Genomic DNA, 27,534 nt, shown 5'->3' on the forward strand with positions numbered 1-27,534 from the left:
GACTTCACCTTTTCCTGATAACAGACCAATTTAAAATCTTTACTAGGAACATTGCCCTCACTATTAAAACTAATAATAGTTAAGGTCAAAGTATGTTGTTTAGTCTTTGTATACCACAAAGGAATAGCAGGTATTTCAACTTTATAAAAAAAAATTGTGCCCAAACAGCTTCACAGGGTAGGAAGTTCAGGCAGGAACACCTGAGCAGGTCTCAGAGATCAGAGAGGCAACTGAAGCACAAAGAACTAGGTGAATATGCAGAAAAGAAGAATTTCATTACAAAGCCCAACCATTTTTTCCACAGTAGCAACAGTGAGCAGATAAAGCTGTATTCTAACTTTCTTGAAGCCTGTCAAATTCATTCTAAGGTGACAGATGGATACAATAATATGATCAAATCTACACAGGAATACATAATACATGCATATTGCCATGCCAGCTTGTCATACACATGTCATGGACATGTCATACCTGTGCATTTTAGGGCTTACATCCCTAAACCCACCCATTTTTCCATGAAAAACACCTTTCTTCAAGTGCGAAGAATCACCAGTTATACCGATTCTCAAGGTACCTAGTAACTTCTGATATTTTGGCACTTTAAAAAGATGATTCTTAAAAAATTTACATCGATCATCCAGTCTTCAAAATGCATGATCCGCACACTATTATTAAGTCTCTAATTACATGTTCTTCCATTTTAAAAAACAACCTGAAAACAGCATTATCAGATTTTATATTTATTCTTAATTCACAGGTTTTTGTTCCCACACCAACTAGACTGGAAAAGCAAAGACAATGCAATGACCTCTTTCCATAGTATAAGGGTTCTGCAAAGCCAGTCTAACTAGAATTCAGATAAACGAAAGACAAGTAAAATATTTTCACTGTTTCAGCATTCTATTTTAGCTATTTTAAAGCATCTTCTCCCTCACAAGAGAAACTCCTAATACTTACTCTCCAAATCGGATATGATGAGATTGTCATGAAGTTTCACAGCACGATGCTGCTCTACTTCATCCTCCAGCTCAAAGATAGTTTCTTTCATGTCACTTCTCTCAGTCTCTTTTTCATCCAGCTCTGCCCGAAGTTTTTCTAGAGTCACATTGAGATCCTCTATTTGTTTCTTGGCTTCTTCTTGAAAGACTCTGTATTCATCTTCAACCTGAAAAAGAAATACCGTATCATAACGTTATTAGCTAAATTGATTGTATTTTAAAACACATTTTGGTTTTAGTTTCATAACTATCATACTTAACGTATATCTTCACAACTATAAAAAGTATGGGCCAAGAAGCTGAATGCAAGCCTTTAAGAATCTATGGTTACAGTGCAACTATTTTCCTGAGCCAGAGTAAAACATTTTTATCCCCAAGTCGCCTATATGAGCCTTCCCCAGCCACTCTGTAATAGTACTAACTTGCATTCAGGCAAAGCAATACCACCATAGTACCAAGGCTGTGGTTGCATTAGCAGCTGGTCCAATTTAACATCTAGCTGCCCCTGGAAAATCTCTTTTCTCTTTCTTTCTCTTGCCAAAAAAATCTGCCTTCTCTCCTATGCATCAATTTTAGTGCTTGCTGGCTCTGAGAGATGATTCATTTCCTTAACAAAGTAGAAAGCTTCTTATTTCTGTGTGATGTGTTAGTGAATTGAAGTAGTTCCCAGGGGAGCCTTACAAGCTATTGAACTGCCTCAATAAAAACAAGGAAAGGAAGAGGTAGCAGACTTCTCCCTTTTGGGAGCAATGAGACTGTTTTATCCTGCCACATGAAACTGCAACTTAAGTAATACAAGCTGAGATCAGAGGCACGGTAACATTAACCCCCATGCCCAGTGGCAAAAATAGGGTGTCAAAAAAACAACAGAAATTAGGTCATGGCTTAGGGTGGGTCACCACAGTCCAGCACCAATTTTAATCAACACAATGCCCGGCTTTAAGTCATCTGTTTCAATTAATTTATAACAGCAATAATACTACCCAACACTAATTATTAGAATCACATATTTATTTTCAGATTAATGTTGATTCTAACTGGCCATTGACAAAAGATGTTGCTTCGCAACTAACATATCACTCAGATGTGAAATTTGACATAAACTTGAAAGCATTCCTTCTACATCTCTAAAAGGTCCTACAAGTCAACAACAGCTGGACAACGCACTCACACTGTGACTCCAGGTCCTTCTCCCATGACATCTCCCCTTCCCCACTTTGGCACTAAACTCCCTGAAACTCTTGCAGAAGGTATACAATTTAAGCATAAAATCCATACAGTATTTAACATACTGTATAAGTTCATCCCTCAGCATAATTTGAATTTCAATAAGGGTATTTTAAAAAATAAACAAACACCCTGTGGTTGAATGTATCTATGCATTTTAAAAGAAGATGCACACAATTTTCGTAAGACAAGAAAGAATCCTAACATTACCACAATCTGATAAACCTAAATTAATCCTTTATTTCTAGAAGAACTGCAATGACTGATAACAAGAGTTCTGTTGTTTACACCCAATACTAATACACACTGGCTTGTTTTAAGCAATACCTTAGCAATGGCATCCTGCAATCGATTGGCATCATTCCGAGTGTGGGCCAGCTCTTCTTGTAGACTACTGGCCAATGTCTCTGCTTTTTCTTTATCCAGTCTGACACTCTCCAGCAAGTCTTGTATATCTGATTTATCTCCAGAATTGTGTATGGAATATAGCTCAGCCACCTTCTGCTTTTCGTGCTCTAACTGAGCTTTCAGCCTGTTCATCTCAATTTGGTCACTGGCTACTGTGGCTTTGTACTCCTCCAGGGTAGATGCTATTGCAGTCTTGCTCTTCTGCTCTGATTCAATAATCCGTTCCATGTGATGATTTCGTTCTTTTAATGCCCCTATCATTTCTTGGGCCTCCTTGTTGTCTTGTTCTGCCATCTTCAAAGTGTTGCTCAAGTGCTGCTGAACACCTAGCAGCTGCTCTCGCTCAAACCGAGCGTTCTCTGCAAGGTCCATGTAGCGTTGCTCTAACTCCATATAGCGACCACTTTTCATATCTTCATCAATTACATATGAGATATGGTGTTCATCTAAAAGTGACCGAAAATATTCGATCTGCCGGCTGAAATGCTCCAATTTGTCACTTTGCTGGCACAAAGATTCCATAAGGATTACTTTCTCCTCTCCAAGTCTTTCATTCTCGCTGTTCAGCTCTTGTGTTATTTGCTGTAAATCTGCAAGCTCTTGCAGTGTTGCCTGGAGTTCCTCTGCTGTACTGTGTTGGTTCTCTTCCATCTGATGTATCCGTTCGGTCAGACAAGCTACAGACACTTCACTGGCATTGCCACTGCTTCCTTTCCTAGATCTTTCAATACTCGGTACACCTTCAGACTCTGAAGATGACGGAGCATCTAAGGCATCATCACTTGATGTCAGTGGCTGATAAACTTCACTGCACTCACTGTCTAAATTATCCATTGAGTTACTATGTTGATTGTCCATCAAAGTATTTTCATCTTGACTTAATAGGTCTTCCATTGATCCCGGCGCAGAACCTTCCACTGAAGAAGTCAGAGTACCACCACCATCGCTGTGGTTGCCAGCTGCAATCTCCGGGCTCAAAGACTGATAGCCAAAGAGCTTTTCAGAGTTGTCCAGCCTTTGCTCCAAAGAAAAGCCCAATGCATTTAGCCTGTCCTTCAGCATGCGATTCTCATTTTTCAACTGGTTGAGCTCTTCTCGGATGGCAGTGTTTTGCTCCTGTAACTGTAGCAATGTGGACTCGACATCAGTGGGGTGATGGACAACAATGGCCTCCTTCTCTTCAGATTTTTCATCGCCTTCGATTTGATCTTCATTAAGTCCCAGCTGAGCACGCATATCCCTTAGTTCATTCCTTAGATGCAAGATTTCCACGTCTTTAGTTTTTGCTAGAGTCAGAAGATCATTCACCTTTGCTTCCAAAGCAGCTTTGTCACTGATCTGATTGTCTGATTTGGACTTGCTCATTCGAATATCCGATTCCGGATTGGTACGGCTACGGGAACGTTTTGCCAGTACTATATCATTGGTCCCTTGTCCAGTCAAAGGCAGCTTTTTGCTCTGGCTCAAACGGGAACGGTCACGTATTCTCTCTCTGGAAGAGCTTGATTCTTTATTCCCAGATGAAGTGCTACGCTTAGTTGTGGAACTTGTACCTATATGTTTTTCGAAAGTTAGAAACATTAGTTTAACAAAACCAGTATCTATGAAACAAGACCATATATTTCCTATCCACTATATAATGACTGCTATTCCAAAACACATTGACAAATTCATTCCATAAAATATATTTACAGTTAGCACTTAGCTAACCTCGAGCTGTCAGAATGCTTATGAACAAGTGCAATTTTAATTGACACAGGTATGGCTCCACCAGCATTTTGAAAATTAGTTAAAGTATAAACTGTATAATTTGAAACAGTTTCCGATAGATTGCATTTCCCCCTGCCACCCCAAAGCACTAATCCTGCAATTCAAATTTGTCTCTTCAGCAGATCTGAATGTAAGCTTTTAAGTGATGAATTGTGTATTATGATTTCCCAAAATGAAAGTTAAGCTTTAAATGTTTTCATCATATTTGAGAAGGATCAGGATGGATTACTGCTATTACTACCTTTTCCCAGGCACTTTGTAACTTTGCTAGAGTATTGAATCCAAAAACTTATCAATGGAAAGCAAGAACCACTTCTGTCTGTACTGGTAAAACACAAAATACCACTTTCCTGAGCAGGTTATGAAAGCTGTCTGCTTTGTTTTCATAAAACAATACCTAACTTCTTGTTGCAGTATTTTTAATCACAGATAATCACATTATTAAAAGACAGGAAAAGGAGACCAAGGCCAAAGCACAGGAGGTGCTTAATTTCAGTGTGGCCTTACTGATCAATTAATTAGGCAGTTTGGACCCTCACGACACAACAGGAATATATGAAGTCATCCAATCACCCTCCTGTAGTGTCAATGCACCCTTTTACCTGCAACAGTTTTTTGTTTATTTTCCAGACTGCTCATGGTAGTCCCTGAAGCTGAAGAGGCTGTTGATACACAAGTGCTCTTCTTTGCCTTAACACCGTTGGTCATTGTCACTCCACCGCCACCAGCCATCCCTGCTAAGAGGTCATCGTTACTCTTAGTCTGAAAGAGAGAGAAGCAGCTTTAGGACAACTGACCGATGTGTCTCTATAGGCAACATTTCTTATCTTAAAGATGCTGTCAACTTAAGTTTGATATCTAGAAGGCACACATATGACTATTCATGTGTCCTTGAAGTACATTAGAAAGTGTAAATGCACTCGGAGTAGTTAAGTTGAAACTGAACTGCAGCCTCTTATTGACCACAGAAAATTATTCTCTTCTAGATGAAGCAAATGCTTCATTTTGCAATAATAAAGAAAATTAAAAACAATGGTTTCACAGTAATACAAAGCAGTGCAATACTTCTCTAATTTCACCTGAAGGATTGCTCAAGTATAAAAGCATGAATGTTTTTCTTATGGTAAGTAAACCAGAAAGTATAAGGAAGTTTTTATCTTGTCCTTCAAAAGGAAGCAAAAATATCAGATGTTTTCCAGTGAGCAAATTCACAACGAAGTAAACAAACAGTATCAACCAAAGATTAATATTGTTAGACACTAGGAGAGCATTCCGTAGGGACTGACATCCCACACTCACCATAACCCCCTGCCTTGTTTTTATGCGCTGTACTAAGTGCCCTCAAAGATATTTCCATGATCCTCTCTGAAACTGTTAGCCGAAAAAGCTCTCTGGAATGTGACAAGATATAAAGCACAGAAGTCGCAAGAAGCCAGGTTCCCAAATCAAGAACACGCTTTTCAGAGTAAGGCAAACCCTGAAACACTAAGTATTCATTGGCAGATTTTAGAATTCTTCAAAAATGCATTTTGTCAAACGCATAAACAAAGAATGTTAAATATGCTTCCTGTTTATAAGGAGAGAAAAACAAAAGCAAAAAAAAAGCATCTGTATTAGCTGCATGCTTTAACTATATTACTTAGCTGGTTACGACATCGGAAGTCTCACAGATCAACCCAGATAAGAGAGTACTTAGGACCTAAGCATTTGCTTTACATCATGACTTCCAGCTTCTGTAGGTTTATATTAACTTCTAATTTTAAGTCAGCAAAACACATAGTTTTGTATCTTCAGACCAAGTTCTAGTTCCTCTTATATCTGTTTTAAAAACTGCTAAACTTTATGATTCTATTCATTAAACATGAAGTCATACATGCTTAATGAAAAGAATATTTGCATCTCCATTCTCTATAGTAACTTTTTGCAACTGGGTATTTCAGAACTGCTAGGTTCACTGATCACAATATTGTAGAGCAGGCTCAAAGCCACGGATGTGACTTGTGCCATTTACAAATGAGAGCAGCTGCAAAACAAGAGGGAGCTTGGAAAAACAACAAGTTTGTTCTGCAAGCAGATGCTGAAAAAGCACATAACTGACAGATAAAAAGAATTCTAGGAGAGTAAAATCCTCTAGGACAAGAACATTTTATACTGAATCATGTAAGAAATGGTACAGCCTTCTAAAAAGGATTTTAGAAGTTTGGAAGAACACACATCCCTCAAGTTACAATTTGATGTGCATTTAAACTGGCTCTTGCTGCAGCTCCCCTACGCCTCTCTTCTGTGAGCGCTTTTATTCCCACGTTCTCTGTACATATTTTGCTGTGTAAACTGAAGCCTTTTCAAAGAGTTCCTTGCTCCCAGGAGCCAGCTCGATTCCTCGATCTGCTGTGTCACACAGCTGTGCAAAACAGCACGAGCAGCTTAAGCAGCAAGAGGAGGACACAAACCTTGGGGGCTGCAGAACCAACCCAGTACTGACTATACCGAGAGAAAATCGTGCTTAGCTCAGGTTTATTACTGAATGAAAATCCTAAATCCTCTGCTAACGGGTGCCATTTTCTTAATACCTAATTGGACTTCACATCTAATGTTTAAGATTGGGCATGAGTGGCAGGAAGGAGAACAACTTTGTGATGCAATTGCTCATACTGCCTAAAAATAACTGGTTACAAGAGCCCTGGAAAAAACTGCTCTCTGCCTCTGCTGAACAGGTGATAGTTCAACAACTGGGAGCTGTCAGCATTTTTACCTTGCTAAAGGAGTGGGAAATTAGATTAAGCTCTGAGGCACTTGTAGCACCACTAAATGTTATCACGCCAAATAGGTCAAATGTGACTCAGCTGGAATAAAAAATTGCTGCATAGAATACACAGAGGCTGCCGTGAGTCATCCCAAAGCCCTGCTGAACAAAGGCAATTAGGGCTGCCGCTTTCTCTGACTTGCCCGTGAACTATTTCTAGTCTAGGTTGGACGGCACTGCCTCTCTGCAGCCAATTAGGAACTTTCCCAAATCCGTGACACAAAAGCCCTGGCACACGAAGCCGGTTAGCGAGGCTGCGCGCAGTCTGCAGACCTGAAGCTCTCTCTTCTTGATACTGCTTAATGGCATCCATTCCTGACCCGAGGAACCAATGAATTTGTGCAACACCTATCTCTGCTGAAAGGAAAATCAGTGTCACATGGTGGTTAAATGGTTTATTTGCAAGGAAATGCAGATTCGTTTCAGTATGTGAAGAAAACAGCTCAGCTGTTTACCATGAACAATGCAACCCTCAATACCATTAAAAAACCTTCATTAGTGAGTGAAAAGTTAGGAAATACAGTAATTAAAATGCTCATCCAGAGCTATTTTGATTTTATATACAAAAAGACTGTTTTTAATTAAATAATTCATGTTCTATTAATATGCTAGTTTCCATCTCCATCTTTACTTCACCCAGTACAATGAAACACAAACAAGCACCTCTACTTCGTTTCATCTTAGTGTTTTCAACATGTAGAACCTACTCACTGCACCTCATTCCAATTCCGTTTTCAGCTTATAAATAAACTCACATAGGCGTATATTTGAATATACTTATATAAATATATGTTAAACATTGTTGTTTCTGTCTGGGATTTCCTTTGATGCTCACTGTTGCTGTATCTGAGTGCTGCAAGCAGTCCTGTAATTAAGTTATTGACATTTTGCAAACAGTACTGAAGCCTAGACTCAGGAATACTGAAAACATTGTAATTTTCAGTACTCAAACTTAGGTGTCCTCATGCTGATTTTTCACAGACATTCTGCAATTCATTCGTATGAACTACAGTCTTCTAATTAACGTTGTGGGTGCTAGCATGATCAGAACTCATTAGATCAAAAAGCATGTGAAAAAGTCATGGTCTTAAAATCAGAACACACTTATTTGCAGAGTATTTTCTGATAGATTAAAGAAGTAGTAAGGGTTGGCAGTTTATCTTTACAAAAATTCTGGGCAAACTGGAAGCCAGAAAATTACAAAAAGAAGCAATCTACCAAAAGTTAGTAGCATATTCCCTAGTATCAGACCCTAAAGCACTTAGCATTTAGTTGTACATAAGGGTGGGTGTCTCACTTTCTTACTGTACTAACTCCCCAGACACTTAAAAATTTCACCTACAAGTGAGGAAATCTATGCAACAATGCACAGTTAGAGAAGTCCAAAGATGAGCAGTGCCCTATGGCAATACCACAAAGGGGAGAGAAAAATGGGTTGGCTCTAATTTGTCCCAAAACAGAAAAACTCCTATAAGTAAATAAGCCATTTTCAGTCATGCAACATTATTATTGATCAATTTAATACTTGCTTAGTACTGTAGCTGCATATTGCACTCCTCAATATCTGCCTGCCATGTAATGTGCAACACAAAATTCTTTCCGCTTCATAAGTATTTCGGGGACCAAGTAAGTTAGCAAGTGGCTGCAGTTTACCCTATTGCTCTGCGCCTGGTCTTAACGGCAGCTACGATTCAAGGGTATTAAATATGTCAAAATACACGCTAATCCAGCAAGATGGGCTCCTACAAACCACAAACTATGAGGAAAGCAGTGTGCCAAACACTTCATGGACAAGATCAAAGAAGAATTTCAAATTTAAACATGAGAGAAAAAAAAAGGCAAATAGTTATTGATACTTCTCTCCAGACAGTAAACATATATGAAAGTTGCCAGTACCTATACACCCACAAAATATAAACAACTAAATTAGTTGTATAAGTATGCAACACTCCAAGAAGTGTCACTATTATTATGTTTCATTAAACATAGTTGGTACAACAACAACTTCATAAGGAAAAAACTTAAAAGTGTATGAATAAGCCTGACTGTAACACAAAGCTGAGATAAATCTTAGCAATTAAGGGTGAAATTTTCATTCTCTTAAACATATTTAATTGCCAAATCCTAATCTGACCCTTAAGCATAGCCAGAAGGGCTGCTAATATTAAGGGTAAAACTATAAAAACAACTGTGTCAAATTTCTTTAGTGGTCATTCACACTCCTCCATCTTAGCAGGAGTTACAACACAAGAAAATTGGTAAGAAAACCACAAAGGACTTTTGCTTCCATATTCTTTGAGAAGTTTTTGGAAAGCCAAAGCCAGCAGAGTCAGCAGGCATCAAAAGATTATTTCAAGTTAAGAAGAATGCAGGACACAAACATTTGGGGCTTTGGCAGTCTAGCTGCAGCCTTGCTTGCAAGTTCATGAGCAGAAGCACTGTCTCCACAACAGAGGGGCAAAAGAAAGGAGAGAAAGGGGACACACCTTCTGGCTCTGGTAACTCCCAGTACCTACTCTGGAGAAACCCAGCAGTTGCCACATCACTTATGTCTAGATGATTATTTGCCAGTTATCTAAAAAGTCTATCTGGTTTCCTGAAGGTGACAGTGGCTCAGGTCCCAGCTGCAGCCAGAGTCACCATCTCAGTGCAACCCAGAAGCGTTTACTGCTCCATATGCTCCTGAACGTACTGCCCTACTTTGCTAATATTAAAGGAAAACCTCTACCTTTGAACTCATTCGAGGAGCAAGAATCGACTCGCGAAAATTCAGCTCAAGCAGAGCCAAAAGCAAAAGCCAAAACTGCTACAAGAAGAACACAGCTGCACTGACCCGACAGATCCCCAACACCAAAAAGTTTCTCATGTTAGATAACTCATTAGTTCTTTTTTCAGAATCAGTACGTAGCTCTTATCAAATCCCATTAGTCACCACGGCACCATTCGAGCGTGCCACGACAGTACTAATAACACTCAGCAGAGCCCAATTTCCACCCCGCTCCTCCTGCAGAACCACCAGGCTCTACAAAGTGCTTTGCTTTCCATCACGTTACATGTTGGAACATGAAAAAATACAGCACAAACACCACAGAGGACCCTATCACCCTGACCAGAGCTACAGAACTACTCAAATTCTCTTCAATTACCTATAAAAAGTCTCCAGCTTAAGTGGCTTTAATGGTATCTTAACATTCTAGTTTTTTTAATGCTTCATTGCCAAAAATAAAAATAATCAGAACATTCGATGAGTTACCTTCAAAAGGGAGGCCGATGTCCCAGTTTTTGAGAGTTTTGTTACTGCAGACACCGAGGAGCCGTTTTCTGGCTTGTTTTTTTCAGTTGTTTGAGTTTTATTTACTCCAGGCACTTTGGGCACTGAGCCAACACTCCTGCTTGCTTTCTTCATTCTGGGTTGTCTGTTTATGATGCATTTACAAACAAACCTGCAAACAGAGAGATATTTTTAATATAGGCTACAAATGAAATGTATATTTCTAATGTTCTATTTAAGAGCACATTCAGAATAGCACTCAGCACTGCATATTAAAGCCAAACATATACATACAACTGACCAACATTTTGATTTTGTTTTTTACATTAAGGAAGCAGTGATCCCTATAGAACAATTCTGAATTATAAAATTCGGATTTCTTTTTTCAGGTCTCTTTCCACATATGTCTCTGAACTGAGGATATTTTACAAGTGACCCATGTTACTAAGTTCCTTCTTTAGCAAAAGAAAGGCTTATTAAGGCTGTAATGCTCTTTATTTCTGACTGTGGGAGTTTCCAATGAACTGACAGTTTAGCGGCAACACTGGATCTCAGAAAAGACTGTTACCAGCTTGGTAACTTGAGTAAAATATTGAGAGAGAGATACAGCAATTCCAGAGAAAAAGATACTTTAAAAACTTCACATTTCCAGAAACCAGTTATTATTAAAAGTCACATTTACAAGTACATGGGATTTAATGTATGTGGAAATCAAAACCTAATACTAAAGAAATTGTGTTTCTAGTCAAATGATTATGATCATTATCTCTGAAAGGAAACCAGAAGCAAATGAGTTTTCCCAATCTGCAATCAGGATACTTCTGCATCTCCACCTGAATTTCAAGTTTTCTCAAGCAGCATACAATCGTCCGTGCTGTTGTTCCAAACACAAAGCAAATCATAGAAAATAAAGCTGCCTTTCCCGAAATTCTGAGCAGCTGCAGCAGCGACAAACACAGCAGTTATCACAAGAACTGCTAATTCTGCAAAACAGCCGAGGAAATGCCAAAATCGCTGACGGCCACAGCTTGGCACCCAGGCTAGCAGGAGGACGAGGTACATCAGAATCTTTCCTCTTGTGAGGGGCAGATGGTTGGCAGCTGTTCAATCGTTTCCTCTGAGTCAGAAGATATGGGATAGAAGATCAAGGGGAGGAGAGAAGTTCCACTCCCTCATTTTCAGTTTCATGGGTGCTGGATGGAAGTAAACGATCAGATTTATCTAAGCCCATGGTCCTGGGGCTGATAAGACACATAAACCTTTTCTAGTAGTTTCCATCTTGAAAGAATGAACATTTCACATGCACAAAAAGCTGAATGATGCTCGAGTGCATGAGAAGTACTGCACAAAAATACAGTGATCATGACCACGAACGCATTTTGGCTAACTAAATTAAAACCATACCTTCTAACACATTGCTATCTCCTCATCATCACCTCAGCTGCACAGAAGTTCGTTAATTTAAAGTCAGCAAAACGAAGTTTCACATCTTCAGACCAAGCACTCTTAGCAGCAGCAACAGAGAGTCTCATTTTAAGTCAATGTAAATAGTTGTTTACAGGTGATGTGTTTGTTGTGCGCAAATATTTTTGTGTGGTACCACAACCTACCTGATATCCAAATAAAACCAATGCTTATAGGTAGTACCAAGTTGCCACATTTAAATTTCTTGCCTTTTTATGCTTATGATATTGAATACTTATGTGATTTTGGTCTGACTGAATATTGTAACTAGAACTGAAAGGATCAAAGAGGATAAACATTAGTAAGACTGGCACCATTATTAGCCTTCTGCAAACTACATTAAACAAGTTGTCCACAGCATGCCTGAGAAATGTCCAGACGGAGTTCTCATTTATTTATTCTCCATGCATATCTCCTGTGCATCTGCCTCCACACAGAAAAACTCTGCCAGAAACTTTGCAGATACTTGGGGGCCAGGGAAGAAAGAGGGGTAGGTACCACTGCCTCTGTTTTCCCAGAGAAACCAACCTCCAGTTGCTTTCTTACTAAAGATGAGTTTGTAATTACTGTTTAAAAACAGAAGGAAAAAAAAAAAGGGACATAAATGAGTCTAAAACCTTTGGGTGAAATAATGGCAAGACATAATTACACATTCTGAAGGCAGCTCACTAAGCTGCTCGAGCGTATTTACAGCCTGTTCACGCAAATTTCTCTTATCCTTCCTTCTCCAGAAAGGAAAAGAGGTAGGGGTTTCAATGGTGAAAACAGAAGACATCAATATTGTTGACTTGTAACGGGAAAACAAAACAAACAGCACTTTGTCCAGTTTCTCAGAGGCACTAAGCAGTAACATGGACAAAGGTGACCTTTATGCATCCAAAGAAAACACATGTGTTCTTTAGAAAGGTGCATCATTAAGTACCAACGATAAGTTAGGCTACCAAGATACAATGGCTGTTTCTATCTAACCCTAAATTAATCTAAAATTAGAAATAAAGTGCTCGCTAGCTAAATCAATCTTGGTGAAGATTAAACAAAACTACATTTATATTAATATTATAAATGTAAATATTGCATATATAACTTTATAGATTCCACCTTATGTCTCCAGTTTTCCAGTCTCTAGGGAATTATTGACAACTCTCCCTTAACACACACTTCCTCCTCCCCTTTAAAACATAACAGTGAAGTGGAAGCTTTAACATGAATAAGTTAAAGTGCAAACTGTATCCGCAGGGCCTGGGCTTTGCTGGGACCAGGGACTGCAGCTGCACAAGAGAATGGAGAGACGCTGCTGGGATCCATCACCCCACACTGCTAACCCAGAGACTCTGATCAGCCAGCAAACAAAACATTACAGTAGAACGTTTGGTTAATGGCAGCATTATGGAGTTAATTATAGAATCAATCATAATGGAGGAAAAAAAAAAGGCAAAAGAAGCTCAAAATATCAGAGACAGACTTAAGAATAACAAAACAACTAAAAAGGAACAATTAATTCTAACCCATACACTTTCCCGGACTTCTCACTTTCGACAGAGCACGTAGTACAGGACACAAAGAAATACTTGTTCGTTGCTCTGCTGGAGGAGACACATGAAGCCAGTCTTTATACTCCATACCAAAGGCAAACACAACTACATAAATAATAATTTTAAAATGTTTTGCCCAATAGCATTGCTCTGTCCTTTACTGTAAGCTGATATGATATATCCAGGCAGGCAAGATGAAATTCTTTCAGGGTTACTGTTCTATACTGATAGGATTTTGGAAATCTGAAAATCAAAAATAGCAGGAAGGGAATTCTAATAACAAGCACAACCCAAGATTTCTTTGAACAAATGTATTTGATATTATGACCATTCCAATCTCACTGATTATTTAATAAGTGTAGTTGCGCTACTATTGATGTTGTAAAAGTAAGATTCAATCACAGCAGTTTTTTTAAAAAAAGCTTCCTTTGCCTACAAGGCAAGAAAATGTTAATCAACAAACAAGGCATCACCCTTTTGCCACAAGTTGGAAATACATAAACAAGAAATATTAAACACGTATTAAAATTTGCTAGTTATTAAAAAGGTAGAATTATCTTAAAATTATCTTTTAAGAGTTCCATTATATACAGAAGAGTGATCCCTCAAATTTGAGGATATCGAGTATTTTTTTAAAGAAGATGGACTCGGTACACTTTCACTCACTATTTGTACAATTTCTTTGGGCAAAAGTTGTCAGCCTAAATATATCTAAACCAAACAATTAGGGAATGACATTTTTAGGCCACTTGCAGTCCCAAAAGGCAGAAATGAGAGGAAAAGATTATGCAACAGACCCTCCTCACCCTCCCCTATAAAATGCATTCAGATATCCTCCAATTCTCTGCAGGCAAAGCAACAGAACCACCAACGACTTGACAGCTGGAATACAAAATAAGCTACACACTAAGAGTGCACAATCGGTATTTACAGTGCTCACAGCCCAAACTTCCAGCCTGCAAGTTGCACAAGTCTAAAATGATGCCTCTTGCTCAATATTTCCAAAAACAAAATCCATTTACCACTGGATTCCACAAGCCCAGAGTAAACAGTGCCTACGTTTTATTTAATACTTAAAATGGACTCGAGAAATTATTTTTAAAGAGATGAAAGTGTGCTTATGCTATAAAGTTATTTAAGGTACCAAGGATGGCAACAAATCATAAAAGACCCTTGGGAGACAGACTTGGCAATAAAAATGGCACACAAAATTAAAGGTAGGTAAACGCGAAGCAATCTCTCTCGTGGGGAAAAATCTTCAGCTTCATATAGAAATGTGAACAAGCAAACAAGACCTCAGTGTTTTGATGCACAGCTTCACAAAAATATCAGTAGAGAGTTTGAAAAAAGTCAAAAAAGCAAAACAGTTTTAGGAATTATGACAAGAGAAGACAGAAAAACATAAAACTTAAGTAGGCCACTAAACAAATTCACTTTTGCCTGTCTACTGGCACTTTAATTAGCGCATGCAGTTCTGGTCCTCTAATCTCAAAAAAATAGATTTCTTATAGACCTGAAAAAAGGTTCAGCAAAGGGCTAAAAGACAATCAAAGGGATGTAATGGCTCCTATAAGACATTGCAAGGAGAAGACATGAAGTTTCTCCATGAAGGAGAAGCTGCATTTTCCATTCTGTAGGGAGTATATTTCATATTTCAGTGAAGTGTTGTGGGTGCAAGGAGCCTGGGTGAAAGGGGATAGCGGACAGGCACCAGGAAGAGCAATCCTGAATGATGTTAAATGGCTAAAGCAGAGAGGGCTCAGAATAGCCCCCCGCGCGCAAGGCCTGCAGGCTGGGAAAGCACTCAGGGAAGATTTTTGTTTTTCTCTAGAGATTTGTGCACAGCCAAGGCTGGGAATGGGTAAGATGGATCCTCAGTCTAAGGAGTGCAGTTTTTGTTACATTCTTATGTTGAAAAGCCATGACAAAAACATAAAGGTGCCAATGATTAGTCAGCCCTACGGCTTTTGAATAACTGCCATAAGTAGGTATTTATGAAGAAAAGGATTTTGCTACTACTTTCTATCTTAAATTAACAATTTTCCATTAGAATTGCAGAACTACAAAAATAGGAATTCTACCTTCAAGTTAAATTAGCCATACTTCTGACTATTTTGCACTTGGTTTTTCTAGTTCTCTTTCAAAGAGAACTGAAGAAAGAGCAGAACTTTATGCGGGAACTGGCCATTACACACAATTTTCTCTACTCCTTGTTTGGAGAAAACTTTAGAGTTTTAACTGCTGCGAACAGTGTTTAACCGTTGTAATACTTAACATTCCAGACAAGTGACAGGAGCATTTACAGAAGAACTCCTAAACTTATGAACTGCGCTCGAAAAACCTTTTCATAACAAGATTAAATAATGAAGTCTTGTTTTCCAAGCTTCTACTTCAAGTGACTGCTGTTTCAAACCACTGCAGAGGAGGGAGAAAAAAAAAAAAAACAGCAGTTCATCAACAAAATCCAACTGCTCTCTTAGCATTTGGAATCTCTGCTGCAAGTAAGCAGAGCCCAGCTCAAAACTAAACCTCAGCACTAACTTACACAGACTGCAAGTTCAGGAGGCTTCCTTTACACGCTGCAGTTTGGGTAACAGGACAAAACACCAGGCATATTTGTATCTCATGGTATCCATCCTAGGACTGATTTTTGAAGTTTGTAGTGGGCTAATTATCCTGCAGCAGGCTCTTAGTTACTCCAACTGCTTATGCTACAGCTTGGAATAGCATCAGCATTTCTCTTACGTAGGTTATTCATTGATGTTAATAACACATGTGATTACAAACTATCCTTGTATCTGAATGCAGCCTGTGCAGCCCTTGCAACGCGACCAGAGGGTAATCTCAACTGTCAGAATATGATAAAAGGAAACAGAGAGAAGGGAATATTATATGTGCAATATTAGTATACAAAACATGGAAGGAGGGACACTAAAATTTGGGTTGGCCCTGCTGTCATATTGATATTTGCATTCAAAATGCAGTCATGCTCCAACAGAAAATGAAACACACCTACTTCCTGGATATTAATTACACATCCACATCAGATTTTAAGAATTAAACAGATGTAAAAAATATCAACTTTCACCTTAAAACCCTTAGATTAATTTTTCATTACAATGGAGCCTACTTATTTTGGTACAGTAGGTTTTCTGGGAAAAGCAAAAGTGATTTAGAACAATGAATTTCCCGGACAAATGACCAACCCTAGGCTATAAACTGGTTAATTGCATAAAAAAACACATGAAGTTAGTCTACAAAATGGCACTTGGTCAGTTAATGTTAATCGAAAGTGTTGTTATCTATAATTGTTACAAACATGCTCTAAAGTCAGCGGTACACGTGGAGAAAGTCAGATACTTCCCTGTTACAAAGGCATAGCTATAACTGAGTGTGTACATAGTCCTTTACCAGCAACCACGATCCCCAGCACACAGAAATTCTCCTTCCTCAGTAATGGAAATAGTTTTACAAATAGCAGTGTGCAATTTTAAGAGCAAAGAATTTGGCAGAATAGCACTATAAAAAGTGCATGACTTAACAGTTCTTTTTCTTTTTTTTCTTTCTTTTTTTTTTTAATGACTAATTTGGTAGCTAACATTTCATTATGATGTAGTTTGTCTTTATCACAGCTCTTCCCAAAAAGCCAAGGGCCAAACTAAGCGATCAGTGTTGACCTTTTTTTCCTTTTTCTCCATTTAAAAATTCATCAACTAAACACTTGTATTAACAACTGAAGCGAAGTCCTTAGCAGCATTAAATCCACTGAGAGAAGAATGAAATGCAGTACCCTGAATTTTTCTCAGGAAAGAGGGGACAGAGAAAGATAAAGCCTGTGCAATACACTGCTTCGGAAGCCAGGCCAGCAGTTTACAGTCACTGAGGCACAAACACATAGAAGCAAAACTGGTAATAAGCTAAGTGACTGAGTTCTATCAAATTGTAAATTCATTCAAAATACCCTATCATCAGATCTTCAGTTCATGCAAAAAAATACATGAGAAAGTTATACTATCAAAAAACAAGAGCTTCAAATCCTGTTTCTAGCGTGGCTGCAAGACAGATCTGTTCTTACCATCTGATGACTAAGGCACCCTTAACATCAGGTCATTTTATTGGGTTGATTTCGGGCACAGGGAAATGGACGGCGCTTGCCCTGTCCACCTTGCTTTAGACCCAGTCTGGCAACATTCCTTTAGCCATCACACCAAAAAAAACAGAAGAGGCCAAGCACCGAGAGGCCCCCACCCCCAGGTGCTTAGTGCCCCGGGATTCCCTGCTCCAGAAGGATCGCAGGGGCATCAGCACAGCTCTGGGAACAGTGCTGGCGGGAAGAGACGCTCCATGAGCCAGCCCTGCTACCAAGGGCAGGCGAGGGAAGTGCCTTCCAGGGATTGCTTAAGCTAGTCATGAAACTAATTTAATTGTAGGCTGCCACGAGAAGAGACAGTCCCAGCCCTTATTTCAGGTCTAGACATCACAGCTCATTTTATAATGAGTTAGTTCTTCACTCAGATTAGGATTGATCTAACGTACCTTATAATTGCTAGATATTATGGACTTAGCAGGACTGCAGTACAGGGAACAAGAAGGTTTATCTGCTGCACACTACCAGGGTAGCTTCAACTTGGTTTAAATTCAGTTTCATGTTACTGTCCAATATTCAGCAACAACCCAATTCAGGCAAACCTCTTATCCAGCTGCCCAACCACTTCTCCCAGTCACACTGTTTTATGGTATAAACCAGAGGAGGGAACTGGTGAACAGTTACTTTGAAGCTATCAACAAAAAAAGCTAAAAGAAAAAGGGAACTTTGACCCTTGCAGAGGACCTCAGGTTTGGCCACTGGTTTGAATTTTGTACTCCTTCTTAGCTTCTGGTTTTTATTTTTATTACAACCGGGCACATCACCAGTGCACTCAGCACTGTCTGAAATCCTTCAGACCTGCCAGACAAACGAGGCAGAGATGCATGCAAATTTTTACTGAACAATCTAGTATTACTAAGAGGAGCATTTACCTCCTCCAGAGTGGAACCCCAGGATATGTAATTTGAGTCACGCGAGAAGATTGCTGGGGACACTGGGACAGAACAGAACTTTTAATCCTTCACCTGGATGCATGGAGAAAGGAGAAAACAAACAAACAAACAAAAACCTACTGTTCTTCTACATTCTTCTTCTAAGCTTTCTGGAAAAGTTTCTATTTGCTGTGCCAGATTTTCGAGCAAAACAAACAACAACAAAGAAAAACAAAAAAGTGATTCTAGATGGAAACAGTAGCTTCAGATTAGGAAGATCTAGAAGACTCATGTCAGGATATGTCAGGTCATGTGTTGACCTGATTGGACATGGAGTTGTGCTGATAAAAACACGATACTCCAAATACCTAACAGTTTTTACCATAAAGCATTTTTTCCAGCATATCTTTGAGAAGCTTCTACACCTCTGGTGTTTGTGGCAAGTTTTTGATGCCTGGCTGAAGGAAAGGATACTGGCAAGGGAAGTACCTCAGAATAGTTTTCACATTACATATTTCAAGCAGTTAACAGAAATAATTTTAATTGGCTAAAGCTATAGGGGAACAAGGTACAGTATTTTGAGTTCAAAAGAATACATTTCTGGCATCAGTGGAATAGTGCAAGCCATTTGGGCTTTAGTAACTTTACTCTCCTTTTCATAAAGATTAGTCTTATTTACATTACTGCATCTGTAAAATGATCACCACCAAAAACAACACTGAAGAACGACTGATCATCCTTAAGAATCATATAATTAACTTAAGTATATTTGAATAGGTAAAAGATGTTATCTACTACGAAACAGGGGTATTTTACCATTATACCAGCATTCTGGCTTCTATTTCTAGATCTGACGGATTTCCTTCTATGGCTTCGAAACAACCAGCTCTTTGTCTTTGAGCTTGGCTGTAGATCACAGTAACATCTACCACAGCATCAAAACCTTTGGAGATTATGACAAGGGCAAGGACAACTCGCCATTGTCATAGAAATGCCCATATTTCCAGACTAAAGTCTTGTATAAACGTGGAAAGAAGGGTAGCAGTAGTTGGGGGGGAGGGGGGGGGGGGAGGAATATATATATACTATAGGTGTTAGTTTTAACATACATAATTTTTAATGAAAAGTCTCAGTTATAGTCAAATCCAGCAACACAGCTTCTTCCCCTTCTGATATGCACCTGGCCTCTACAGATCATAAGAATAATTTGATGACAGGGGCTTCCAGCAGTTACACTGATACACAAAGGTTGTCATTTCCAACATGGATTTGCAATTGCCCGTTTCATACAGGTGAATGAAGATAAAAAGTAGAAGTAGTCTTGTCAATTCTGTCGTTACTGGGACAGAAGGGTATTTTTGGTCTTAGGAAAAAAAAAAAAAAACACAAGGAAGCAAAGTTACTCAGACAAATCTGTAGCAGGAATCACTATGGAAAAGTTAACTTTTTTTTCCAGAAAAGCCCATACTCCTTCAGGGACTGCACACAAAAGATACTTGTCAGCCGTATGCTTTGCTGGCCATAATGCCAGCTACTTTTCAGGGAAAAGCAAAGAAAAGCAAACTGAAAGGGAGCAGATTGCTGTTTGCAAAGAAGGAAAGAAAGAGAAAAATTCTGAACTGTGTAACAGATGTTACTTTAAATGCATACCTATTATCAAACCTCAGCATCACTTAAGTCTGCTAAATAGAAGAAATATTAAGCTCAGTAGAACTTGGCAACTCAATAAACAGCTGAGAGAAGAAGAAAAAAAAAGGTTATGCTTAAACTGAGAAAGTCAAACTCTAATGGATCATTTCTATGAGCTTGTCTGTGTCAGTTAAGACTTGTCAATATGAAGACTGCCAACATTTTAGCAATGAACAGTAAAATATGCTGAAGGATTCTCTCCAGCACCAAGAAAGTTCTGCAGCAGAACTTTCAAGAAGGCTTCATCTGCCAAAACCAATATGCCTGCTTTTAATTAAGAACGTATATAGAAATGTATTGAGAAGAATATAGGAAGTTTCAAGGAGTGCTAAGAATTTCAGGCGCTTGGTCAAGCTTTCCACTTCCATCCCCAAATGCAGATCCCACTGGATATCACCATTATTCACTGCAGCATAAATATGTATCAAACACTGGCTAAATGAGAGGAAAAAAAGCCACACAAGAAAAGCATTTTAGCACTGGAAGAGATACCAATACTTTTAGTCTGATGTCAAATACATTACTCAAGTACTTTAATATCACTTTTATTCATTTTAATACTAATTTAAGTACTAGACACTAAATGCTACAGTTTACTTTCCTGAATCAAGTGTACATATATCAGTTAGTTGCAAGCTATCATTAGTTCAGCTTTACTTCGGCCAAGAGCCGAAATACTGAAAAATAACACTAATTCAGGATACCGTAAATCTTTTCTTTGATAAGCATCAAACCAACTCCTGAAGTGTGTAGAAATGACTGTTTTCTACCTTGATACTTCCCATAAGCAGCTTTAAAATTCTTTAATATGTAAGACGGTTATTATACTGCATCCTCCCTCTTTCCCAAGGAAAAATATGCAACTATGTGTGAAAGCAATCGTGACAAATGATTTATATGTAAGAGATAGTATCCTATGAGTACTTGCAAGCTGCATTAAACGGTATGTGCTCCAAATGGTGGCTTCTCAGATCGTTTTAGCTAAAATAAGTTCAATAGAAACAAATAATATGTTCCTTGTGACTAATCATTTAAGGCTATGATTAAGCATATAACTCAGCCTACAACATCCATTTTTTTTTCTTTTAGTAAATACCACTAAAAATACAAGTAAATGGGATGGTTTTAAAGCCAGGAAGTACAAGCATAACATTTCTTACACTGTTTTTCCCCACTGAGCAATGGAGATTTGTTCACATTAGTAGCATCACATACTTCTGGAACTGGATACTGGCTAGCAATACCAGCATCATTTTGCAAGATCAAGGCAGTGAAAAAGAGTACTTGAGAGAAAGATACCTTAAGAAATTTCAAACTTATACCTCCATCTTCTGAAAATATTTTTCTCTGTTGTACTAATGCCAAAATGGCACAAAATCCTGTTTTCTATTTTTATTTTATACCTAAAATGAAATGTTAGCTGTACATCACCTACTCCACTATTCAGTGCAACAGAATCTTGGCAGAATAAAAATAGCTATACCTACATGCACTTAAGCCATAAACTTACTTATAAAACTCACTGGCTCTATCAGCATTTATCAACGTCCAAGGCCAGAGGCAAGCTTGCATTGCAGGGCTTTCACCACAGAGCTCAGGTTTCTTGGACCTCTCCCCATCCACAGGGGAGAGCAGACAAATTCCACATGTCTTTAGGAGAAGCTCTGGATTAGGCCACACTGAACGATGTCTAGGTATGGTTTAGGGTAGTGCTGTGTGGCCCCAGCTCAGCTGACAAATTACCAGGGAAGCAACTACACACAAGAGCCCAGGCTGAGGCCCAAATTCTCCTGCATTCACAAGTCTTCACTAAGTGAACCTGCATTTAACCCTCTCCTCGAGTCTGAGGCAAAAGAAGCCCTTGTAGCACGCCTCCACGCTCACATAATTTGTACTGTCGCATAAAACGGAGGGAAAAGGGAAAAAAAGAAAAATCCGAGTTGGTAATTTATCAGTTATGAGGAAAAGTGCAATCGAGGAGAAAAGGATCCAGAAGATCCTGGGGCAGATATTCGCCTATTGCAATGTTGGTAGAACGAGACACATGAGGGAGAATTACGCACTGAAGGTGCATTACCACCATCAAATTTTAATAAGATAACACTTTCTTCTTCTCCAAAGGAAGGGAGAAGACAGATCTTTATCGGTGCTCACCAAAGCTCACGTCAGCAAATTGCTCTTTGTCTTGGGCTGATAAAACACTTGGGAAATGTGAGCTGCTGGATTTAACTAGATAACATTTTAAAGAAATAGTACGGTAAAGCAGAAAATTTTGAGATATTTTGTTCCCCAGAATCATATATTTAATTCTGGGAAGGTAAAAAACAAAACAAAACAAAACAAACCCACCAGAGACGAGAGTTTTGGGCCATATGAAAAGATCCAAATAATGTTTTTTCTTCATTGGATCGGCCTAGAATCTGAGTTATCCATTAACTAAAAATTAAGTGGCAATATTACAAGGCCAAGAGAATATTCTTGTTTCAGTTTCTCAATGTTAACCTTAGACGCTTTACAATGACCCATCCTTTTTGTTTTTTGCTAACTAATACCTAGTTACAACCAACTGGGATGAAACCGGAGAGAAAAAAAAAAAAACTCTACTTCAAGCTGCTTCAGGACTACATCAGGATTCACACACCACTTAGAACAGCCAGATACTCTGTCCACATTTCAGCAGCCAAAGCCCCTACCCTTACCAGAGCAGAAAGCAAATACAGAAGGTTTGTGCTTGTTTTGGGAAGGAGAGGAATTTGCAGACGAGACCCTCCAACAGAGCCCGTGCTTCCTCAGCACAGCTGCCCCCAGCAGCACCACTCACAACGCGGCTTTCCTGCCACGAAAGCTCCACGTTTTGGGGCTCCTGGCACGGAGCGTGAGACGCTGTTGGGATGAGAAACGCACGGTTTTTGCTGGGCAAAAGCCAAGAGCTGCAGCGCCCTGCGAGAGCAGGACACACCGAGGGCTGGGGCACGGGCGTCACGTCGGCGAGGCAGCTCCACGGCTCGTGTCACACCTCGCAGGAACTCTGCCCTACCAGGTGGCTCCGGCATGGCGGGACGCGACACCGGGACGCCGGGCAGGGCAGGCGGGGACAGGGCCACAACGCGGAGGCTCCTCCAGGCGGAGGGGCTCGGGGAGCAGCTCTGCGGGCGAGGCCGGCGGGGGTCCCTCCTACAGCAGCACCGAGCTGCGAGGCCGCGCGCGGGGCGGGAGGCTCCGCTCGCACCTGAGCGGCCGCGGCCGCCGCTTCCCCGGGGACACGGACATCCCCTCCCCCGGCACCTCCCGCAGCGGGAACGCGAAATGGCCCCGCGGGGCAGCAGCCGGAGCGCTGGCAGCGCCGCACCGGCCGCGGGGCCTGCGAGACGGCGGCGGGAGCGCGGGCCCTGCCGCGGCCTGCGCCGCCACCGACGACCACCCTCTTTCCTCCTCCTCCCGTCCCCCCGGGCAGCGGGGGGCCTCGCTCGGGCCTTACCGGGCAGCGCCGCCTCCGTCCCGCTCGGTCTCCGCGCGGCCCGAGCCCTGCGGGAGCCGCGAGCGCCGCCGGCGGCCGCAGGGGCGGGGGGGAGGGGAGGGGGCGCGGAGGGGCGCGCGGCCGCGGCGGGGCCCCTCCGCCCCGCCCCTCGCGGGCAGTGCCGCCGCACTGCGCACGCGCAACCTCCTCCCGCCGCGGAGCCGCGCAGGCGCACTCGCCTCCCTAATCACGGCTCGCCTCTGCTTGCGCCCCGCGCGCGCTCCCGAGGTCCGGCCCCAAAGAGGCCCCGCCCCCCCGCGCGCTCCCGCACGGGGAGGGGCGGGGCCGGGAGAGGCGCCTCGCGCTGCACCTGAGGGCGCGACGGCGGCGGCGGCAGTGACCGGCGGGAACCGGTTCGGGCTGTGCTGCTCGTCCCGGGAGTCGGCCGTTGCCGCCGGCGGCCTGGGCGCCGTTCGGGAGAAGAAACCAAAACATATGTTTTAAACTTAAAAACAAAAAGATCTTGAAGGGGTACACGGACATCTATGGAAAAGCTTAAGGCCCTCTGTGAGGGCCTCGTTGCAGGTAGAGCCCAAGTGCGAGGGCTGTCCTGTCACGAGAGTCCACGAGGTGGACACATTCCCATGGAAGTTTCTGCATGGGGGTTTTTGTGCGGTCCCACACATGGGTCGAAGCCTCCCTGCCTCCCATCCTCCTAGCAGAAATTGGTCTGTTCTGCCAAAAGCAGCACTCAGATGTGAGGTTGCGTCACAGCCTCCCCCGAGGTGCATTCCTCGAATTTGCAGAGCGGCAGATTGGCGAGGACAAGTATAATTTACAGTCACCTTGTTATCTTGGGTGAAATTTAATTTTTGATACTGTAAATCAAAGTAAGTGGCATCTAGATTTCATCAGAGTTCACTTCAAAATTGACAGGGATTTTTTTTACCAAGATATTACAACATAGTTTGATTTCACTGTGGGAAAAAAACTCCTACTTAGATATTTTAAGAAGTTGATCTTTTTATTTAGCTGGCCTTTCCACTCTGTATCTGGGCCTGCCTATTAGTCTTAGCTGGTGGGATTCGCTTTAAAGATGGTTACATAGACACAACCTTTTTTTTGACATTGAAGGACTCTCCTTAAGAAGTATTTCCCAGTTTTGATGAGTGACAGTATGACCAATGTCATTCCACCAGGTTTTCAGATCCAGGAAATGGGAAATAAAATGTTGTTCTAAGTTATAGACTATCGTATAGTCAATGTTTCTACTTTTGGATGGAATTGCAGGAGTTATTTCTCAGTAAAAAGATGGCGTTTTAATAACACAGTAGCATCGCTTGTGCTTTAGAGATGAAAAAGCCTGCATTAGTTTTTCATAGTGTATTCCTCACAAAGGGCTTCTGCTTTCCCTTTTCCAGCTCCATAAATTAATGCTCAAGCTGCAGCCGACTGCAAGTGACTTGTATCCTAGCTCTGTAGGTCGCTCAAAGGCCTCTGGACGAAACCAGCGCCGCGTTTCAGTATGGAGGTGGGTGCACGGGAGGGCTGCACGGAGCTGAGAGCTCTCCCTGCGCGTGGGGGTGGCTGTGCACAGGATTACACTGCCCAAGAGGATTAGGGCTCGGGCAGACGGGCGGCTGGGGAGCAGCAGGAAGGGCTCCGGGCGCCGGCTCCTGCGTGGCTGCCTCGTGCGGGGCAGCCCGGGCAGCAGAGCTTATCAGGGGGAAGAAGCAGCTGCTCGGGAGGGAGCTGCATGGTACTTTGCATGACACATCCTTGGGTAAGCACTCCAACAACCCTCCCCACCCTGCACCAGCCTTCAGCTTTGTTTTTCTTTTCTCGTGACAGAGAAGTAATGATCCGGAGGCACGTACCAGTTGGATTTGCAGAAGCTGGCACTCTGGTTCAGCTCGAGGTGATGGCACTGTGAGTAGCCCAGGGTTTTCCAGTGGGGAGCACTGAAGAACAGGGGCTGAGAAGCTCTTCTGTAGTCAGTGCAGGGCTTGGCGTGGTGGCTTTGGCAGGAGCAGCACCTGGAAGGGGATTAAACCTCCCACGCTCGCTTGGACATCTAAAACCATTAAATGTGCTTGAATTACAAGGGTGTGCTTTCAGACCGAGGGCCATTTTGAATAGGAATTACATATTTGAACGATTCTAAACTACTTTCTATTACACAGAGATACACCATTTGTAGAAAGAATTATAAATAATAAATGTGTTTCTCCTTTTTTCACAATTTAGGGGTATTTCTACAAAAAGATTAATATAGATCTAAAAATGGACCATTTGATCCAGCTACTACTGTCCCTTCCACATAAACCACTTACTTTTACACTACAGTTGTTTAGTTTAATCTGGCACTAACCCTGTACTAAGATGTAAAGGTTACTTAATTAATATAGTTTCTATACTATAAAACATGCAAAAGCATTTTTTCTTGAAATGAAATAACAATGTTAAATTCTATACCTTTAGCAAACTCAGTCAAGTGCAATTCACTGATTAAAGTTTACTGTAGGCTCAGCTTTAATTAAATAAGACAAAACCCTGACAAACATAGATACAGGAGATTTTATTTAACATTGTGTACAAAGAAAGGCTACAAATGCCTTGGACTTTTTTTTCCTTTTTTTCCCCAAATACAGTTTTGGATCCCTTTTTCGTAGTTTATCTCAAAAAAAAAAAATTCCCCCCATTTTTCCTTTTTTTTTTCTTTTTTTTCCTTTCTTTAGGCCTAAACCTGAGAGATGTCTAGAAGTACAGTTTCAATAGCTTCCAGTATTAAACTATTAGAATTAAGTTTTCTTTTCTAAAATGAGAGCACTGAGATGATGAAGCACTAACAGCAGTATAAAATATCAAAACAGCCTCCCTAACATGATGTTAAAGTAATACCAACAATACTAATTCTGATGAAACCCCAAATTATCCAAACAATAAAAGGTTGTTTTTTTTCTATACTTAATATTTTAGCACTAATTATATAATTTAATTGTATTTATATTTAAATAAATAGTCTTATCTCCCTTCCTTGGAATTCTTCATGGATTATAAACAGTTGCAACACTAGAGATAAGAACAAACCACACAACTTGCATAGCAAGAAAAGCATAGGGGTTTTGGGGGGGGGGTTGTTATACACGGATAGGACAACATTTCAGAGTGTTTCTGCTACCCTCTTCTTGCTGCCTTGATAGTTCATCATAATTTCTAACACTGATAGCCCAGCTCCTGAAACATCTGTCCCTACACAGGCAAGTTCCACTCTGGATTCCAAATAGATCACCATTACTGAGCAAATTTTACATTTTTTATATGTTAGGAAGAAGCCCAGTATGAGATTTCTCCTGGGCTGTGAGATATAAGCTATAAAGAAGGGATCAGGATGTGAATGCATTAGGAGAGGCTGTTCATAATTAATGTCCTTCCGCTGTGGCAGCTTTAGTATTATGACCTATATTTTAAATAATTTTCAGATATGGATCAATTTTCAGTTGACAGTTTGTGTGATCTGTAGAGTTACTGTAGCGCCAATTTCTCTATAAATGGGACTAAAATGCAGGAAACTTGAGCTATTTATGTAGAACGGCATTTGATGGTGCAATTAGGCACAGTGCAGAGCGAGCTGGACGAGCCTCTTCCCAGCAGTGCCCTCCGGCCTCTCCCAAACTGCCCCAGGGGAGACGGGCGCGTCTAAGAACCGAGGCCATCTGTTTATTTGCAGGCTCTGCCCGTTGTGGCCCCTGGCTGGGGTAGCTGTGGAAAGCAGCTGTATCCTCTCTCCGGGCAGACGCTGTGTGGTACGCAACATGCTCTTCTATACGTCCACTGGGATATAAAGTAGCCTTACAATATAAATCATTCTGCAGAGGAGGGAAATGGTTAATCTG

At 40.8% G+C, this 27,534-nt stretch overlaps 1 protein-coding gene across 1 annotated transcript in view; it reads right to left on the reverse strand.

Moving 5' to 3' along the window:
- The window catches only part of SPECC1L (sperm antigen with calponin homology and coiled-coil domains 1 like), a 63,995-nt gene extending 40,226 nt beyond the window's left edge, over window positions 1-23,769 (reverse strand). Inside the window, exons 1-5 of the mRNA XM_088532364.1 lie at window positions 23,660-23,769; window positions 10,460-10,649; window positions 5,006-5,165; window positions 2,553-4,186; window positions 958-1,165 (exon numbers count right to left, since the gene is read on the reverse strand). Of these exons, the coding sequence (XP_088388490.1) occupies window positions 958-1,165; window positions 2,553-4,186; window positions 5,006-5,165; window positions 10,460-10,612 (2,155 nt within the window). The 5' untranslated portion in view covers window positions 10,613-10,649; window positions 23,660-23,769. The remainder of the gene's footprint in view (window positions 1-957; window positions 1,166-2,552; window positions 4,187-5,005; window positions 5,166-10,459; window positions 10,650-23,659) is intronic.
- Between the last annotated feature and the right edge of the window lie 3,765 nt (window positions 23,770-27,534).

The sequence above is a fragment of the Tinamus guttatus genome, unplaced genomic scaffold (assembly GCF_059628265.1).
Source record: "Tinamus guttatus ecotype Peru unplaced genomic scaffold, ASM5962826v1 Tinamus_guttatus_pri_ptg000459l, whole genome shotgun sequence".
Classification (NCBI taxonomy): domain Eukaryota; kingdom Metazoa; phylum Chordata; class Aves; order Tinamiformes; family Tinamidae; genus Tinamus; species Tinamus guttatus.